At 43.0% G+C, this 20,227-nt stretch overlaps 1 protein-coding gene across 2 annotated transcripts in view; it reads right to left on the bottom strand.

Annotated features, from left to right (window-relative positions):
- Positions 1-20,227, bottom strand: part of PTPRB (protein tyrosine phosphatase receptor type B) — a 119,131-nt gene that overhangs the window by 27,445 nt on the left and 71,459 nt on the right. For both annotated transcript variants that reach the window (XM_080660472.1, XM_080660471.1), the window contains 5 exons: positions 17,012-17,290; positions 16,367-16,516; positions 14,002-14,245; positions 5,531-5,637; positions 284-383 (listed from right to left, as the gene is read on the bottom strand). In XM_080660472.1, the coding sequence (XP_080516598.1) occupies positions 284-383; positions 5,531-5,637; positions 14,002-14,245; positions 16,367-16,516; positions 17,012-17,290 (880 nt within the window). The remainder of the gene's footprint in view (positions 1-283; positions 384-5,530; positions 5,638-14,001; positions 14,246-16,366; positions 16,517-17,011; positions 17,291-20,227) is intronic.

Genomic DNA, 20,227 nt, shown 5'->3' with positions numbered 1-20,227 from the left:
CAACGTTTTTTCTTCCTGTGCAAAAGGTGTTGTTTCACACTCAAGTATAGCTTCACACACCCCCCTAGTCATTTGGAAAGGGCAGAATTCATCAATGGTGTGGAGAGACAGACAAAAGTGAGCCCCGGTTTTAGGGTTTGACTTTTGTTTTTCTTGAGAAGCAAAGGTGATTTAACCGAGAGAAATTAAATTATTTTCCCTTCTTACTGTTCAGGCTAAAGGGCATTTTCAGTTGCATGTTTAAGGTTGTGGGCCCAATCACTGAACGGGTCTTTGTACTCACCTCGTTCTCCGCCTGCAGATGAATAGGGCAACAACGGCCACCAGCATGCCAATTAAGAACAGACCAGCACTCACGCCTTCAATAACTCCAAAAAAAGGCTCTACAGTAATACAGAAACAACAAACCCAGGTGGGCACATTAGTGCTAACAAACCAGGGAGCTAGAAGCTCTACCTCCCCAGGAACATTATTAAAGAAGAATTCAAACATGGTAATCGCAAATAAACCTTTATTGTTCAGATTATTATTAGTTCCTATCTAAAATATGCGAGTATGCAGCCGGGAAGATGAAACGCTGGTGGGTCATTATATTTTTGAAGTTAATGTTATTTAGCTTTTAAATAAATTTTGGACTTGTTAGTGCTTGTATATAAAGCTTGGGGCCCTTAAGATAAATGCCAACAGTTTGCCACCAAAATAAAAATGTTATTTCATTTGTATAAAACAAGTTACAGCATCTGGGACTTTAGCCAATCCAGTGCATTGCTGTGATTTATTTTAACAAAATTTTATTTTTATTTTCTGGTATAATACTGCCACTGGGAGTTTAAGAACAGGTAAGAGTAGCCCATTTTTTAAATAGTTTTATTGAAATATAATTAACGTATCATACAATTCACCAGTTTAATTGTATAATTCAATGGTTTTTAGTATAGTCACAGAATTTTGCAAATATCACCTCATACAATTTCATCATCTCTCCCCCCCACCCCCTTGTCAAGAAATCACATGCTCTTAGCTGTCATTCTCTATTCTCTCCTCTTCCTAGCCCTGGCAACCACTAATCTTTCTGTCTTCATAGATTCACCTATTCTGGACATTTTACATAAACTGAATCATAAATACGTGTTCTTCTGTAATTGGCCTCTTTCACTTAGCGTTTTCAAGGCTCAGTCATATTGTAGCATTGATCAATATTTCATTCCTTTTTATGGCTCAATGATATCTCACATTTTGTTATTCAACCATCCATTAATGGCTATTTGGGTTATTATGAATAAAGCTGCCACGAACACGTGTTTACAGGGTTTTGTGTGGATATATATTTTCATTTCTCTTGGGTATATACTCAGGAGTGGAATTGCTGGGCTAGATGGTAACTCTAGTTTAACATTTTGAGTAACTGGACAACTGTTTTCCAAAGCAGCTATGCCATTATTCATTCTCACAAGCAATGCATGAGGTTCCAGTTTCTCCATATCCTTGCTAACACTCATTACTGTCTTCTGGATTATAGTCATTCTACTGGGTGTGAAGTGATTTCTTACTGTGGCTTTAATTTACATTTCCCTAATGACTTAGGACAATGGTCGGCAAACTCATTAGTCAACAGAGCCAAATATCAACAGTACAACAATTGAAATTTCTTTTGAGAGCCGAAAACCGACTTCTGCGCATGGGCCACGAAGTTTCAATCGCACTCTATGTGCGTGCCCGCACGTGGTATTTTGTGGAAGAGCCACACTCAAGGGGCCAAAGAGCCGCATGTGGCTTGCGAGCCGCGGTTTGTCGATCACTGACTTAGGATGTTGAGCATCTTTTCATGTGCTTATTGGACATTTGTTATCTTCTTTGGAGAAATGTTTATTCATATCTTTTGTTATTTGTCTTTTTATTATTGAGTTGCAAGTTAGGAGTTCTTTACGTATTCTGGATACTAGCACCTTATCAGGTATAAGATTGGCAAATAGTCTCTCCTATTCTGTGGTTTCACTTTCTTCATGGTCTCCTTTGAAGTACAAAAGTTTTTAATTTTGATTAAGTCTCATTTATCTATTTGTTCTTTCATTGCTTGTGCTTTTGGTGTCATACCTAAGAAACCATTTCCTAACTCAAGGTCACAAAAATGTACACCTTTGTTTTCTTTTAAAAATTTTATTGTCTCAGCCTTTATATTTAAGTCTAGGAATTAGCCCATATTTGAAGTTTCATTTTACGCCCTTGGATTTTTTTTATTCAATGTTGCTTTTCAAGACTCATCATATCAATACAATCATCTTTCATTTAAGGTGGTTAATATTCTTTTTTAAAAAAATATATACTTACTATCTTCCTTTACTGAAGTCTATATAATCTTTACTGTATAACAATATTTCAAAGAGGAAAGACTTGTGTTTACAAAGACTTTACTTAACATTAAATTATAAGAAAACATGTCTCAATCGTCTTAATTGTGTACTGATCTCTTTCTGGCTTGAAAAGTGGGAGATTATGCCTATACTTGGCATAAATAGATGGGGGTGTTTGTGAGGCTGAGTCATTTTTGTCCTGCAGCATGACAGACTGTTTTAGCTGTAAAGAACTTCCTGAGACCAAGGACCATGAAACATGGGCTTCAGGGAAAGACTGGGTCAGATCATGGTAACGAGGAAAAACCTGCTGAAAAATGATGCTATTCTCAGCCTTACTGAAATATTCCAAGGCAGTGCGGTGTACAGGTTAAGGATGCAGGCAGAAAGGGCCAGAACACCAGCTCTACTATCTTCCCCAGCTCTATTAGGCTTTGTTCAGCATGGTCAGTGAAAGTGTCCTTGATAAGCTCAGAAATCTGAGTTCCTTTAACTCTTGGTGCCTCAGGTTCTCACCTTTAAAATGGGGATGATAATAGTATCCACCTCAAAAGGCTGTAGTTAGGCTTGGATAAATCATTCTATGCACAATGCTTAAAACTACCTCCACAGAGCAGGCAACCCAGTAAGTACTAGCTGCCACTATTACTCAGGCTTTCCCTCTGACATACATGAGAAGTCTCTTTCATAAATTCATGTAAAGCCTTTTAAGTTAACATCTTCTTTTAATTTAATACATCTTTATTGTTCAGATTATTACAATTGTTCCTCTTTTTTCCCTCATAGCTCCCCTCCACCCGGTTCCCACCCCACACTCTGCCCTTACCCCCCCACCACCACTGTCCTCATCCATAGGTGTACGATTTTTGTCCAGTCTCTTCCCGCACCCCCCTCACCCCTTTCCCCCCAAGAATTGTCAGTCCACTCCCTTTTTATGCCCCTGATTCTATTATATTCACCAGTTTATTCTGTTCCTCAGATTTTTTTATTCACTTGATTTTGAGATTCACTTGTTGATAGATATGTATTTGTTGTTCATAATTTTTTATCTTTACCTTTTTCTTCTTCTTCCTCTTCTTAAAGAATACCTTTCAGCATTTCATATAATATTGATTTGGTGGTGATGAACTCCTTTAGCTTTTTCTTATCTGTGAAGCTCTTTATCTGCCCTTCAATTCTGAATGATAGCTTTGCTGGGTAGAGTAATCTTGGTTGTAGGTTCTTGCTATTCATCACTTTGAATATTTCTTGCCACTCCCTTCTGGCCTGCATAGTTTCTGTTGAGAAATCAGCTGACAGTCGTATGGGTACTCCCTTGTAGGTAACTGTTTTTCTCTTGCTGCTTTTAATATTCTCTCTTTGTCTTTAACCCTTGGCATTTTAATTATGATGTGTCTTGGTGTGGTCCTCTTTGGATTCCTTTTGTTTGGGATTCTGTGCGCTTCCTGGACTTGTAAGTTTATTTCTTTCCCCAGGTGGGGGAAGTTTTCTGTCATTATTTCTTCAAATAGGTTTTCAGTATCTTGCTCTCTCTCTTCTTTTGGCACCCCCATAAATCAGATGTTGGTACGCTTGAAGTTGTCCCAGAGGCTCCTTACACTATCTTCATAATTTTGGATTCTTTTTTCTTTTCCGGTTGGGTGTTTTTTGATTCTTTGTATTTCAAATCTTTGACTTGATTCTTGCGATCCTCTAGTCTACTGTTAGATCTCTGTATAATATGTTTTTATTTCCGTCAGTGTATGCTTAATTTCTAGTTGGTCCTTTTTCATATCCTCGAGGGTCTCACTAAATTTATCGGCCTTTCCTAGAAAATTCTTGAAAAGCCTTATAACCGTGGTTTTGAACTCTATATCCAGTAGTTTGCTTTCCTCCATTTCTTTCATTTGTGACCTGTTTCTTTGTCTCCGCATTTTGGCTGCTTCCCTGAGTTGATAGAGTGGCTTTGTGTGCTAGGTGTCCTATAGGGCCCAGTGGCTCAGCCTCCCCAGTTACCTGAGGTGGACACTCTTGGTGCACCCCTTTGTGGGCTGTGTGCACAGTCTAGTTTTAGTTAAGCCTTGATTGTTGTTGGTATCACTGGGAGGAATTGACCTCCAGGCCAATTGGCTGTGAGGATCAGCTGTGTCTACACTGGGAGAACTTCTATGCTGGAGACACCCTTATGAGATAAGACTTGCAAAAGCCTCTGTGCTCAGCTTGGATGGGGCAGAGTCTCAGTGTGGAGCAGACAGCATTGGTTTCCCATCAGCCCTGCCCTAATACGTCCCTGTGTCTCAGTGTCCCATGGTAATCGCTGCAAGCACTTCTGAGAGAAAGCTGCCCTCGAGTTCCACCCACTGCCAGATAGTCCAGTTTCTCCCCAAATGAGTCTGGGTCCCCAGAGTCTTGCCCAGAACTGGAGTTCAGTGCAGTCGGGAGCTTTTGTCTCTCTCCCACTTGAGAAAGCCAGCTGCACACTCAGTTGCCAGTCCTCTCCGCGCACGCGTCTCAGTACCTCTGCCTCCTGCAGTTCCTCTGAGTCTTAGTGTGCTTTTCTCTTTCCTTCTAGTTGTAGAATTTCCACTCAGCCAGCCTTCCTGTGGTTCTGGATGATGTCCGTTTTGTTTTTTAGTTGTAGTTTTGAAATTGTTGTGCGAGGCAGCAGTTTAGGTGTTTACCTATGCCGCCATCTTGGTTTCTCCAAGTTAACATTTTTTATAGTGTGAAAACAACATATAACAAGCAAAAGGAAAAAAACTGCCTATAATCCCACTACTTTGAGATATTCATTGTTAATACATTGCTATTTTTTCTTCTAGGTTTTTAAAAATATATTTCTATGTATATGCATGTATGCATTCGAAAGCCTTTTGTATCTATTTATATTTTGACCTATGCAAGCTCTTTATTTAAATGCTTTCCTCCCACTATTAAAAAATTTATCTTCAATAAAGGTCTGGTACCTCTTTAAAAAATCTGGTACTTCTACCTTTTCTAGATTAATTCCCCTTGGATTCGTTCTCCTACAGAAGTTGTGAATTCCTTGAATCGGCATCAATCCATAATCACATACAGATTAGCTTCCAAGTGAAAATAAATGTTCCCCCCACCATCAGCCAAGTTGTGGACCTCCCACAAGAGGTCCTTGTGGGTGACGGGGTTGGTAGAATATGTGGGAATGGAAAGGTTAGCCTTACCTGACTCGGTGGTGATAGGCAAAGAGAAAAAGGTGTCTGAATAGAGTGGCTTTGTGAATTCCTTTAGGTCCTCATCAAACAGCTGTGTAAAAGCCCGAATACTGATTCTGAAAAGGAAACATTTATTTAGGTACAAATTAGTGGCTGACCACAGTAGGGCTGACTGAAGAATGTGTTCAAGGAGAAACAGGGTGGGGACCTATCAATATGTATGTAGGGTCAGAAGTGAGTAACGGAATCAGACAGACTTGGGTTCATTCATTCATCCATCAAATATTTATAGAGCCCCTATTGTGTGTCAGACCCTGTTCCAGGGGCTGGAGATACTGCAAGGAAGAAAGTAAAAGTCCCTACCATCCTAGAGGTTACATTTTCATGGAAGACATCAGATAATACATATACAAATATAATATGCCAAATAGTGACATGAACCATTAAAAAGACAGCAGCAGAGTAAGGGAGATAGAAAGCAATGGGTATGGGACATGTGGAACTGCTTTATTCATCATGGTCAATGAATGTCTCTTTGATAAAAAGATATATGCATAGAAATCTGAGGAAAGGGAAGGAGGGAACCATGGCTGCATTTCAGACAGGTGCAAGGCTCTCTGGCAGGAACATGCCCGGGTGCAAGGAGGCCAGTGTGGCTGAAGCACAATATATGAATGACGGAAAGGTAGGAGATGAGGGCAGAGATTTGCTAGTAGATGGGACATGGAAGACCCAGAAGGTCTGGTGAGGATTTTGGCTTTTGTTCTGAGAGACCCAGGAAGCCACTAGGGGGTGCTATCAGGATCATTCTGGCTGCTGCAGCCTGGGGGCAGCAGTAAAAGAGGACAAACTAGCCCCAGCTGGTTTGGCTCAGTGGATAGAGTGTCGGCCTGTGAACTGAAAGGTCCCAGGTTCTATTCCAGTCAAGGGCATGTGCCTGGGTTGTGGGCTCGATCCCCAGTGAGGAACTTGCAGGAGGCAGCTGATCCATGATTCTTTTTCATCATGGATGTTTCTATCTCTCTCTCCCTCTTCCTTCCTCTCTGAAATCAATTAAAAAAAAAAAAAAAAAAAGAGGACAAACTAGTCAGCAGGGAATTGCTCAAGTCCAGGTGGGAGATGCTGGCTTGGACCAAAATGCAGTCATATTTATAGTGATAAGTGTTGGATATTTCAAAGAAAGAGCTGAAAGATTTGCTGATGGACATGCAGTATGAAAGGATGGAGGCAAGGATCACTCCATATGATCTGGCTGAGGAGCAACTGGATGCCATTTACTAACATCAAGGAAGTCCGTGGAGAATGTTGAGGGGTTTGGAAGTACAGAGTTCATTTGCGGGGGCAGTAATTCTGAGGTGCCTGTTAGAGCAGTCCAATGACTAGTATTATCAGTATTACTGTAATTGTTGATATTTTACTAAAATAACTACATATACAAATAACATTTTACATAGAACATTACATTACACATAAAATTATATATCTTCCCATCTTTTAGGCACTAGTTATTTTCTAAAGAGCCTTTTATATAAAATATTTTAATGTCATTGTGATAAAATGTACTTAATGCCTTCTTTATATCTAATTGCTGAAGTTCTAAGTTGCTTGAAAACTGGAAAAACAATATAAAGAAATAAGGCAAATAGTAAAAGAAGAAAGCACATATTAAACTGCAAATGAGGAACACTACAATTTGGAGGAAACTGTGTGTTTGAGCATAAGGAGATGGGGTGGCCTGGAGCACAGGGTTCCAAATGGGAAAACAGTATGAAATCAAGTGGAAGAGCCAGCAAAAACCACCTGGGAGAAGAGTGGTCCATATAGAGCAGTGGTTCTCAACCTTTTTAATGCCGTGACCCTTTAATACAGTTCCTCATGTTGTGGTGACCCCCAACCATAAAATTATTTTCGTTGCTACTTCATAACTGTAATTTTGCTACTGTTATGAATCGTAATGTAAATATCTGTGTTTTCCCATGGTCTTAGGCGACCCTGCTAGCGGTTCTCAACCTGTGGGTCACGACCTACAGGTTGAGAACTGCTGCTGTAGAGCCTAAGACCATTAGGAAACACAAATATTTACACTGAATTATAGAGACTAGTGTGATAGTCCAGGCCTAGGACATGGAGCCTTCATCTTGGGCAGTGGCAATGAGAACAGAAAGAAGACTGAAAGGCACTGAGAAGAGGTGCCAGTTAAGACCCAGTCTGAAGAGGAGAAACGTGAAATCAAGATGGTTCTAGGCCTAGCCTGTGTTGCTAAGTGGTTAGAGCATAGGCCCATGCACCAAAGGGTCACCAGTTTGATTCCTGGTTAAGGGTACATACCTGGGTTGCAGGTTAGATCCCTGGCCCCAGTGAGGGCATGTGCACGAGACAACCAGTTGATGTGTCTCTCTCACATTCATGTTTTTCTCTCTCTCTCCCCTTCCCCTCTCCCTCCCACTCTTTCTGAAAATCAATGGAAAAATATCCTCAAGTGAGGATTATTAAAAAAAATTGTTCTAAGATTTTAGCTCAGGTCATTGGGAAGAAAAATGGCCTCACTGATAGAAATGGGAGCGAGACTAGGGAAAGAGGATAAGCTTTGCTTGGCTATTTGGGTTAGAATGACAGTGCGACTCATTTAGAGCTCTCCAGCTGACATTTGGAGTTATTTCAGTCACCTGGGCTGGAGAGCTGCTGGGATGTGCCTGGAGATCAGCTGGCCCTAAATTCAATAAGCAAGCAAGGTGCAGCTCCTAAAACACAGAATTAGAACCTCAGCCTGGAAGAAAGGCCTACTGTATCCATCATAGGACCTAAATCTCATGTTCTCTGGGTGAGTCAGGTCCACTCGTACTCAATTTTGGGGCTCATAATTTAGGAAGCATAGAGATCATTGGGGTGATTGACCAGGATGATGACAGAGAAGGCTTAGAGGAACATGATAGCTGACTTTAGATTTAAGGAAGACTGCATGTAGAAGAGGAAACACACATCCTTATTTTCCTCCTTAAAGACAGGACTGAGCTCAGTAGGCTGGAGTCACAGAGCTGTAGTTCAGGAACATGAAGTCACTCCCCAGCATCAAGAGTAGGAGCCACATAGGTAGTGAAGGGCTTTATGTTATTGAAGGGCTCTCAGCAGAGGCTGGAGGAAAACTAATTCCCAGGAAAGCTGCAGAAGAGGTCTGCTGCACTAACTTAAAGATTGGCCTGGGCCACCTCTTGAGTTCTTTCTATCTTGAGATTCTGAACTATAGGTTTACTGATAAAGTATCAGGCTTAAGAAAACAGAAACACCAATCAGAAAGGATATTTTTTGTAGAGGGCCCCCTGGGAAGGCATATGGGCATTCTTTAATTATTGTCAGCTTAACCCAGTGGCGTCGGCAAAGCCACGCCCTGGGAACATGCCTTGCCAAAAGGGCAAGGGTGTTGTCAGCTTGACCTTCATTTCAGCCCATGGTGTGGGGAAGTAGGTTTTGATATCTAAATCCAGCCTAGCACCAGGAATGCTCAGGGCCTACTCAAGAATGCAAATAATCTCCTTTTGTCCTGATCTTTTGGTGAAACTTCCTGGTATTTGGGGTATAAAATAAACACACTGTATTGGCTCTGGGTCACTGTCTCTCCATCAGAAGAGGGCAGCAGTCCACCTGGCCCCAGCTTTTCTTTCTATCTCTGTGTCTTGTCTCTTTCTTTTATTTCTCAATCCCCAGCCACCTCTCCTCAGGAATTGGACCTGCTCTCTAGCCACGCTGGACGCGGAAAAGAGAGAAAATAGTTACAATTTTCACCCCTATATTCATAGCAGCACAATTTACCATAGCTAAGATTTGGAACAGCCTAAGTGCCCATCAGCAGATGAGTGGATTAGAAAACTGTGGTACATCTACACAATGGAATACTACGCTGCTGTAAAAAGAAGGAACTCTTACCATTTGCAACAGTATGGATGGATCTGGAGAGCATTATGCTAAGCGAAATAAGCCAGTTGGAAAAGATACATATCACATGATCTCACTCATTTGTGGAATATAATGAACAACATAAACTGATGAACAAAAACAGAACCAGAGTCATAGAAGCATCGAACAGACTGTCCAACCTATGAGGGAAGGCGGGGGGTGAGGAGGTAAGAGATCAACCAAAGGACTTGTATGCATGCATATGAGCATAACCCATGGACACAGACATGGGTGGTGGGTGGGTGGTGAGGGCATGTGCTGTGGGATGGGGGCAGCTAGGGAGAGGTCAATGTGGGGGGGAAGGAGACTTATGTAATACTTTAAACAATAAATAATTTAAATTTAAAATAAATCCTATATAATAAAAACCTAATATGCTAAGTGTCTGGTCGTCTAATCGTCCGTTCAACCAATCAAAGCGGAATATGCTAATGATATGCTAAGGCTGCTCAACTGCTCACTATGACATGCACTGACCACTAGGGGGCAGACGGTCAACTGGTCAACTGGTCGCTATGATGTGTGCTGACCACCAAGGGGCAGATGCTCGGACCAGTAGTTTAGATTGCTGCTGGGGTCTGGCCGGTTGGGACTGAGTGAGATGGGCCGGACAGGCCCTAGAGCCCTCCTGCAGTCCCTCCCCAGCTGGCCAACCTCCCGCATCCCTCCCCGGCCCCGATCATGCACTGGTGGGGTCCTCGGCTTGGCCTGTGCCCTCTCACAATCTGGGACAGCCTTGGGGGATGTTGGAGAGCTGGTTTAGGCCTAATCCTGTTCAACACAGGGGCTGCCCCCTGGTGGTCAGTGTGCTCCCACAGAGGAAGCACCTCTCAGCCAGAAGCCAGGCTCTCAACTGGCGAGCGCAGTGGCGGTGGCGGGAGCCTCTCCCGCCTTGGGGACAGTGGGATATCCCCTGAGGACTCCTGGACTGTGAGAGGGCACAGGCCAGGCTGAGGGACCATCCCCTCCCTCTCCTACCCCCGAGTGCACAAATTTCATGGACCAGGCCTCTAGTAAATAAATAAAATATCAGGCTTGGTTTCTATAGAAAAACCTTTTCTAGTATTAATTTAAACCCTATGAAAATGAATGGAGGACTCCTTTTTTCCTTTTTAAAAAAGCTAGATTTGTTGAACCCCAAAGTATCTGGGCACATCCTGTAATAATGCTGAAGTAGTAACAGGCCAGGAAACATTGTTATGACCCTCTGTCCCCTCCTTCTAATTCATGCCCCCAGCCCTGCTTGAACCTGGACTCTTCTCTAAACAATTTGTGCTTTTGCTTCTGCACTTTGACTCACTCTGTTCCCTCCACCTTAATTCTCTGTCTCTATTTCCATATTTTCACTACCACACCCAGCCCAGTGACTTGCAGAGAGGAGGCACTCTGTAGTGAATATATTATCAGCATAATCAATTTAATAATATGAGTAAAATTATTTTAAAGAACAGATATCTGATAGTAATTATTTCAAGTTTAACTGTCCAGAATCAGAAAATTCCATAGCACAAAGTTAGAGATCATGTGGTTTAGTTTCCTTCATTTGAGAAAAATGAGGTCAAGAGAAGCTGACTACCCGATTGTGGTCACATTGCTATTCTATTTAGAATAGAAACAAAACCAGATCCGCGCTTTCCTAACCTCCAAACTACCTCTCACCCATCATGCTCTGCCCTTTCTCTTCCCACATGGAACCGTGCTAATTATACAACCGAATAATAGGAACCCAACTGAATGGGAACACATGACATGTGCTGACATAATAAGCTTGCATGTCAGCTAAACCTAGTGTTTTCCAATTTCTTTTCAATCATAATGTTTCTTTTTCCATGTTTCTTCCTGTCCACCTATTCTCTCTGGAAAAAAGGTGTCTGACAGCACTGAAGGTCACCATGGTGACAGTCATCTTGAGAAGGCGGAACGCTGAGTCCCGGGGGTCAGGGCTCAGCAGCCCCTTGCAGGAGGCCACTTAGCATGTGGTTCTCCCATGCATTCTGAAAGGCGAGGCCTCCTCTCATCAAGCACTACTGCCTGGCATGCTTTCCACAGGACCGAACCACGTGCACATTGGAGAAACAGAGGAGAGTTATGGCCTAGCAAACAAATATCTACAGCATGAGTTGATTACGCTAGATTAAAAATGTGTAACTTTTTAGAAGTATATCTCGACTCCTAAACATTTAATAAATGCTTCTTTTGTGCCTGGTACTTGTCATATTGTTTCATAACCAACATCACATCTGTCTCCTCCATTAGACTGTGAGCTCTCTCAGGGTAGTAAAGAGGGTAGGTAATTAAACAAAGGGTTAAAAGTCACTGGTAACCGGAGGATTGATTAGAAGAATGTCAGGACTGGGTGCTGTGGAAATGGAGCTGAGGGTACAACGGCCCAGCAGCGCATTGACAAGGGGGGTGTGGGGCTGGCTGAAGGTTGAGCTGGCTTTTGAACTGTCTGAAGGAATTCAGCCACCAAACAAGGGACTAGCAGCATCCTAGATAGAGTGAAAAGAATGTGCAAAGTCTCAGGTCAAAGGGAGCCATGTTACGTTCACGAGAACTCTGAGGAGGAGTAGCAAAAGGACAAGGTATACCTGGGAAAATGGTGGGAGACAATGTTGACGAGGAAGGTGGGAGGGGAGAAGGCGAGGACTTTGTGTGCCCTGCTCTGGAAGGCTATGGGGTGAACGGGGATCACTGGAAGACCTTGATCTAGAAGGCGCATAACTAGGTTTGATCTGTTCCCCAGAACAACTCTGCAATGTTTTGCGATGAAAACATGAGGGCTAAAGAACTGAAATACTGTTCATAAGGCTAGTGACCAAAAAATGGCAGCCCTGTGGCAGCTGCTATGGACAGGAAGGCATGTGCCGGGAGCCTGGCAGGCTCTGGTCTAGATGCAAAGTGTCTATAGCTTCTTGTTCTCTCTCTGAAATGTAGCGATGAGTCATTTTCTCTCCTCTCTCAAAAAGCAAACAAGCAAGCAAACAAACAAAAACAGCCTCACCTTTCCTACTCACAAAGAGAAAATGGCCCCTGGGAGACTTTTGCTCGGGTCCTTGAGCCCAGGTGTCTAAGGAGCTGAGACACTCTTGATTCTTATAGGACCTGAAGGATTCCAGCGTTCTGATCTCTCCTATTTCTCCTTTGCTCTCTCCGAGATCTCACCTCCTTCAGATAAACGCATAATGGTCTCTTCTTGAAGTAAACATCCCTAGTAAATTGGCGTGTGTTTGCTCTGGAGGTGCAAATCTTGGCTAGGGTGGCAATATCATTTTTGTGGGAAGTCCTGGGCAGAGGTAACTCCACAGAGTTGCTGCCCAAAGTGAGCACTCTGTTTTAGGAAGAAAACCATTGGTCTTCCTTAGTTGATGCGAGGAACGAGCTAAGAGGGCTCTCAGGCCCTGGCTGATGTTGCTCAGTGGTTGGAGCATCGACCTGCGCACCAGAGGGTCTCAGGTTCGATTCCTGGTCAAGGGCACATCCCTGGGGCGTGGGTTCGCTCCCCATCCCCCCAGTCAAGGCGAGTGTGGAGGCAACCAGTCTATGTGTCTCTCACATATCGATGTTTCTCTCTCTCTCTCTCTCTCTCTCCCCCTTCCTCCCTTCCACTCTCTCTGCAAAGCAATGGAAAAATATCCTCAGGTGAGGATTAAAAAAAAAAAAAGAGTGCTCTTAGGTGTGATGTCAGGTCACTGTCTCCTTTTGAAGCTGACTCAGGGGTGATACTCAAAATACGTAAGGGTCAATATACCTGGGCACTGACCAACAAGAATAGGCACTGCCCATAGAGAACCTGATTGGCTGCCCTATTGGTTAATATCAGCTCTGGGAACACACAACAGAGAAGGTACAACCTTTGCAGAAGTGCCAATCTTGAATGTCTGTATCTATAGGTTCTCTTTCTCTTGAGGACCCTGGTTTGGGATGCTGGCACTTCTGCCAGTTCCTGCAGCTGGAAGGGGCTGCTGGCTACAGTAGTGCTTCCTGGGGCCAAGCAGCGGCCCCTTTAATCTGCCTTCTTAGGGCGAGGAGGGGATGCTCCCTATCATTCAGGGGCCTCTCCCTTCAAGAGTTCTGTCTAGACCAAAGAGCACTTTCATCTTTTTATGCCTTAGAAGGTAAATGAATCAGTGTCATTTGAGTCCTCATTAAAAGTGGAAGCTAAAAGCTCATACTTCTTGTGTCTCCCTAAACTCATTCTTTCTACTTGGACATTTTCACAATCGTTAACCTGGGAATTGATTTGGCTTGTACTAAAGAAGTTTTAGGAGAAAGAACAATCTGTTAAGAACTTTCAATTCTTCACACAACGAATTAGAGCTTTTACACAATGCTCAAGGCCCTTTTTACACATTCCCTGAGAACGGAGGCAGGAACACAACTTTTATAAATTACCCAGTAAAACACAGAGCACTCTTGTAACGTAGGTGATTAATCTGCAGGAGTATATGTGCATCAGCTGCCCAGACAGCCGAGCGCCTAGTAATGTAGCATATCCCTCCCAGCAAAATGACGGCAATACATCTAACCTGTAGGCAGTGCGTGGCTTCAGCGGTCCGTCACAGAACTTTTGCTGACTGGGATCACATTTTCCACCCAGGCTCTCCATCTCTGCTCCAAGCTTAATGTTAAAACTCTTGGAGTTGCTGTCAGGACTTTCGGCACATTTGCTGGCAAAATAATTGGTCTGATACACGCGAATGGAGGCGTTGTGCCTGTACTCCAGGTAGGAGGGCAGAGGGTGCTGCTGTTCTGGCTTCAGCTCATCACTGCCTGGAGGACAAAACCCACAGTGAAGACTGACTTTCTTGCGGCCTCAGTGGTTTCTACTGAGGATTCTAAGGCTGACTCCTCACCCTCTCTGGTCATTCCCAGCATTTGTGATCTCATTGAAGGATGCTGTGAAATTCTCTCAATGAAAATAATTTTAATTCATTTTTTTCTAAAATGAATGATAAATAGTGTGTGTATATATATATGCCATCATTTTTCTTGCAAATAAAATGTGTGGGTGAGAGGGTATCTCATTAAACCAAATGATAATGTACCCACAACTCCAGAAAGGCAAACACTCCCCATTGTGAGTGTCAACCCACTCAATAAGCTCTTTACCTTGCCAATAATCATTGTAGCTAAGCTAATAAGGAAATCCCTATGACCTGGGAAATAGGAAAAAGATAAGAGAAATCAAATCCAAGGCCAGAGCAGTCGCCCCACCAGCACGTCCACGTGCCACACCCTGCTGATAACTGCTCTGGGTACAGGACTCTTATCTTGAGTACAGTTTAATCCTGGCTCAGATTTGGCCCCTCATGCCGATCACTTCCCAGAACTCTTCCCCTGTCCACCCAGCCTGCTGTGTGTTTTGGCTCTGCAAACCAGTTTTGATGTTGGCTGGAGGAAAGCATAATTAGGAAGATAAATATTATGGAGATCGCATACTATTTACAATGAATTTCAAGAAGTGATATGGTAGGGCTTCATCGCATCCTGACTCTTGTTTAATAAAATTTGCTCAAAATGAGTGGGTCTTGGAAATATTACCTTGTTGGCAGTCGTTGGAAAGGAACGTGGCCTTTAGGATGCGTGCATATGCTATAAATGCCACTTACATGAGCAGGATTGTTATCTTAGATCACCAAGGGAGCACTGCCCCTCTCCATGGGCATCACTAACTAAAACCCGCCTGCTGCAGAACACGAGGCTGCTTTCTGGGGTTTGACTTCTTTTTGGCCACTGCCTTATATTCAAGTAGTAAAACATTATCTTCACTGCAGCCTACTTAAATCTCAAGTCGCTGCACAGTTCAATTTATCTCCAGTTATGAGGTGTAAAGAAATCTGGGATGCACCACTGACCCTTGAAATGATTTAATTAATTATGCGTACCCAGATTTAGTACAATTAAATAAGATGCAAAAGCGCATAGGCGGTTAGCTATCTGGTGAGACTAAAATACTATTTAGCTCCACCATTTGTCAGATTTAAAGTTTCCCATTGCCCACAAATGGGTTATAATTGTCAAAGATGCTTAAGGAACTCATGTGCAGCACCTTAAACTATTTTTAAAAACCTGAGACATGCAAAATATACCAATGCTGTTCCAGACACAAACATCTGTTTTGGAGAAATAACATGCAAGACCTCAATGGCAAATACACTTACGGGCATGTGTACACCAATGTACAATACTCCTGTATGTTTGACAAATGCTGATGTATATAGTAATTTCTGAAGATCATACTTGGTGGTTGTATGGACTGTTGTTCAACTATTACCTAGTGTTTGCCTAGTCCACAGGAATTAAGTAGACACAGAATAATTTAAGGATGAAAGAACCAGAGAATAAAACATACTATTGAGGGAAATGCAGTGGAGAAAGGAGGAATACTTTTTATGATCATCTTTTTCCTCCCTCAAGCTTTTGAGTATTTTTGTGAATTGGTGGGTGGTTTGGGAAATGTGATTGGTGGGGGTATTTGAGACAGAGACGGGGGAAGACAGTTGAAGCATATTGCTGCTTAATGGCAGACCAAAAGATCAGTGAACAGGACTGAATGAGGAATGAAGAAGATTGAATGAGTCTGCACATGCAATGCACTTCCAACAGTGCCTGACACATCGTACAGGCTCAATAACTGATGGTTACCGTATTTACGGTTGTGGTTGCTATTATTATCATTCACCCATTGAATAATTACACCCAGCAGATAACAGGCTTTCTTGTTGAAAGAGCCTTTGAGCAGTTTTTTGGTTACATCTCCCTGCATCTGGCAGAGAGAGAGTGCATGACATAAACATTAAGTTTCTGCTTTAAGAACTGTCACAGGAGGAGTCCCCATAGTGGCCTTTGAGGAAGCAATGCTGCATCTTGGAGTTGCGGGAATTCACTTACCATCAGCCTCTCTCACTACCACTGTGAAGTATTTCACAGCTCCATTGGTGTCGCTGAACCAGCTGCAGTTGAAAGTAAAGTTGATGGAAGATTTGCTAATTAGCACGTCCTTTCTATTCACACGGATATGGGGAGGTGGAGGAGGAGGGCCTGAGGAAGGGTGGAGAGAAGCAAGAAGGGTCACAACTCTGCTTTTACATATAAACAATATGTGAGGTGTTGATACATGCTCTCTCTCTCTCTCTCTCTCTCTCTCTCTCTCTCTCTCTCTCTGTGTGTGTGTGTGTGTATGTGCTCACGCACTCGCGTGCCTGTATGTAATCAAGAAAACCCCGCCTCTCCTGAAGGGAGTGGGCCTGAAGTGATGTGCCAGAGGCACATTAAACATAATGAAAGAGGCAGCTCCATGAGCACTCTAACTGTACCAGGCAAAGTGACGTATTTAAATACTACCTCATTTAGGGACTTTAAGATCTTTTAATGTGTTTGCTGCCAGGGTACCTTACACAGAGAAATGTTTCCATTTCCCAGAGCCTTTTAGGTCCTCCAAGTGACAAGACACGCTAATGTGGAAGTGAATTGTATGCAAAGTGAACAGCATGACGAACATGACAGAGGACGCCGCACACCTCTGGGGACACTCACGGTCTATCATGGTGATGGTGCTGTCTTCCACCACCTCGCTGGTCACGCCAGCTGACTGCACCTTGATGGAAACCAGGTATCTCTTATGGGGCACGAGCATCATAATACTGAGCAGAGATTTTTCCTTCTCCAGCTTTCTGGAAAACTCAACTTCTTGAGTGTCCATTTTCCGGCATTCAATGCTATACCCATCAAAGTCAGAATCAGGAGGGATCCAAGAGCAGGCAATGGCCGTGGAGTTCTGAGGTCGGCAATGTAGGTTTTGGATTTTGTCTGGCTCTAAAGGAGAGAGAGGAAGGGGCACTTTTCACAACTCTGTGAGACACGTTTTTTTTTGTTGTTGTTGTTGTTGTTTTTTTTTGGTTGTTTTTTTTTTTTGTTTTTTAGCTTCTTTGGGTCCAACTAGCTCAAAGATCGAAATAAATAATTTCCAAACTTAATTTGGATTGTTTTTCAAGGAAAAAATTCTCATAGACCTCCAAGGGAATGTCTGCCTCCCAGACCCTATTTTGAGAAACATTAAAAGTTAAAATGCTGTTCATTTAAAAAATCACCAGACGCCAACGTGACTGGAAACACAAATGCACACACGGGCAATGAAATCAAGTGGCAGAAGTCAGATAGAAGGTGAGGCAGAGTAAAGGAGGGGTCAGAAGTACAGTCCGGCCTGCCTGAATTCAAGTTCTATTTACCAGCTGTGCACTCTTGACACATCTGAGCCCCTCGGTAAAGTGGGGAAGTTAAGATAACTAATCATCACATGATTACTGTGATGATTCAATGAGTTGAATCATGCACAGCCTCCTAGAATAGTGGCCAGCATAGTAACTGCTCAATAAATGAGGGAATTAAGAAATGGCATTGCTGGCCTGTTACCCTCTGGGCTCTGGCTTCTGTCCCCTCTTCCATTTTCTGCCTGCCCTTTCCTGCTCACATGCCATGGAACCGGAACTGCTTGTGTTCTGCATGGAGACCGTTCTGTCCCAGGCCCCTATGCTATGGTCATTCGGTTTCTTCTGCTTAAAAGAGAGCCTGACCCAGTAGGGACTCAGTGAAGGGAAGCTGGTCTTTTGTGAATGACAAAACAATGAGTAAAAGATTCAGTTGGAAAGAAAGGCGCTTAAGTGACTGTAGAGGTTAATAAACTCTGTAGGCTGCCCCAACCAGTTGCATGCCTACCATTTCTAATTATTTACAGTATATATTTATAAAGCGAAATTGTGCGATTTAGGTAAGTAATTTTCGAATTTTAATGTTAGCATCTGAGCCATTTAAAAAAGAATAGTTCTCAGTTCCCTTGTCTGTAAAATCAGAGGAGTTCTGGTCTGTGTTTTAAGTGTGCACTGGGCTCAGGGGTGCTACACTGGGGTGCTCTCTCTACGACCTCCCTCGCGTTCCCCCACACATTTCCAAGGAGCCTTCAGGCTCTGGAATAGAACTTGAAACCTAGGTCTAGACCACCTTATTTCATTCCAGGAGTTAAAGCCTTCATAAAGATTAAAATTTAAAAGCCCGTCCCATTGTCCTATTGACCACAGCACACAATACAGTAACAACCCCCAGATGGCAATAATCAATGACATCAACCCATCAAAAGGCTCACAAAAGAACTGGCATTTGAGACAAGCAATAACTGTGTCTTTTCAAACATCAACTGCTTGTTAAACTCTTGAACTCCTTTCAAGCCAAATCAGAGCTGAGACGTAAAGACATCTGCCTAACCCATAACTCTGTTAATTCGCACAAAGAATAATATGGAAACTTGCTTTTACCTCTTCCCTCAGTTCCTTCTCTCTCCTCCTTTTCACCTGTAAATCCCACCTGCCTTCCAAGACTCAGGTCCCGCCCCCATTCACTAAGAAATGAGTGCCTACTATGTGCAAGGTGCTCTTCTAGGGTCTATGAACAGTAGCGAGGTGAATACGACATTAGCCTTAACCTCTAGGAAGGGAGAGGACTCCAAAAGAGCCATAATACAAGGTAGAAAGGAGACTGTCCCAGAAGAAATGGAAAAAGGAGATGCTGTGTGGTGACAGACACCTTTTTGCTGCTGGTGCTAGTGGTGGGCAGGAGTTAGCAAAGGCCTCTGGCAAAGATGATAACTTGCCCAGATTTCGGGAAGGGCATTTTAGACAGAGAAACCATGCACCCAGGTGCCGAGGGTGAGGCTGGGAGGAGTGGGAAGGTGGTTGACCCTGAACGACCAGTTATTCATCATGGCTGGAGCTTATTTGTGAGTAATTGGCTACTGGAGTGATTTATATGAGAATGATAAGCTTCTATTTTGCTTAATCCTCTTATTTTGGGTTTTCTGTCATTCATAGCCAAACCCAGCCCTAACTAATGAAATCCTCAAAGTTCTATCAGCCATTCCTCATAAAATTCAGCGCCAAATCCCTCTGCATGCTGGTTGCTCTCCTCTTGGGCATGCCCCAGTTGGTAAATGCCACTCTTAAACTCTAGCATCCGGGATGGAATACAATACTCCAGATGTGATCCGTCCCAGCCTCTACTAAGCTCTTAACTGCGCACCTGTGATTCAATCACACAGCCCATAGCAAGCCACTGAAAACCCACCCCAAGCTTGCTATAAGCAAAACCTGTTAGTTTTTCTTCACATATTTCTCTTGAATCTGGTCTTTGGATACAATATGGAGCACAAATTATAATTGTTATAGCTCTCATGTTTGCTGAATAAACAAAACAACTACTTGCATAAATTTCTAATTTTCAGCTAGGTATTCTCTCAATAACCACTATCTGATCTGAGAAGCTACATTTACTAGGTATTATTGAAAAATAAATACTTGGTTTGAGGTTCCTATTCTGAAACACCTTTGTTTCTTTCAGGTTAGTTCATTGATCCCAAAATGCCTTTGAGAAGAAATGGATACATATTTCACGGTTAAAATATTTTTCTCTTCAGGTTTTATAACAATATGTCCTAACTGGTCCATCTGCTTCTAGTTTGCCCCCTTTAACCTATTCTTTACAGTGACCAGGGGTCCTCAAACTACGGCCCGCAGGCCACATGCGACCCGCCGAGGACATTTATCTGGCCCGCCGGGTGCCGCTGCCTGTCCTGCTTAGCAGCCGACTCGTCCCGGACCCACAGTGCACATAGGAATTTGTTCATAGTTTTTTTTTTTAAACTATAGTCCGGCCCTCCAACGGTCTCAGGGACAGTGAACTGGCCCCCTGTTTAAAAAGTTTGAG

This window comes from Plecotus auritus (assembly GCF_963455305.1).
Source record: "Plecotus auritus genome assembly, chromosome: 3".
Lineage (NCBI taxonomy): Eukaryota > Metazoa > Chordata > Mammalia > Chiroptera > Vespertilionidae > Plecotus > Plecotus auritus.
The sequence above is the reverse complement of the archived record's forward strand: the minus strand, read 5'-3'. Positions and strand labels throughout refer to the sequence as shown.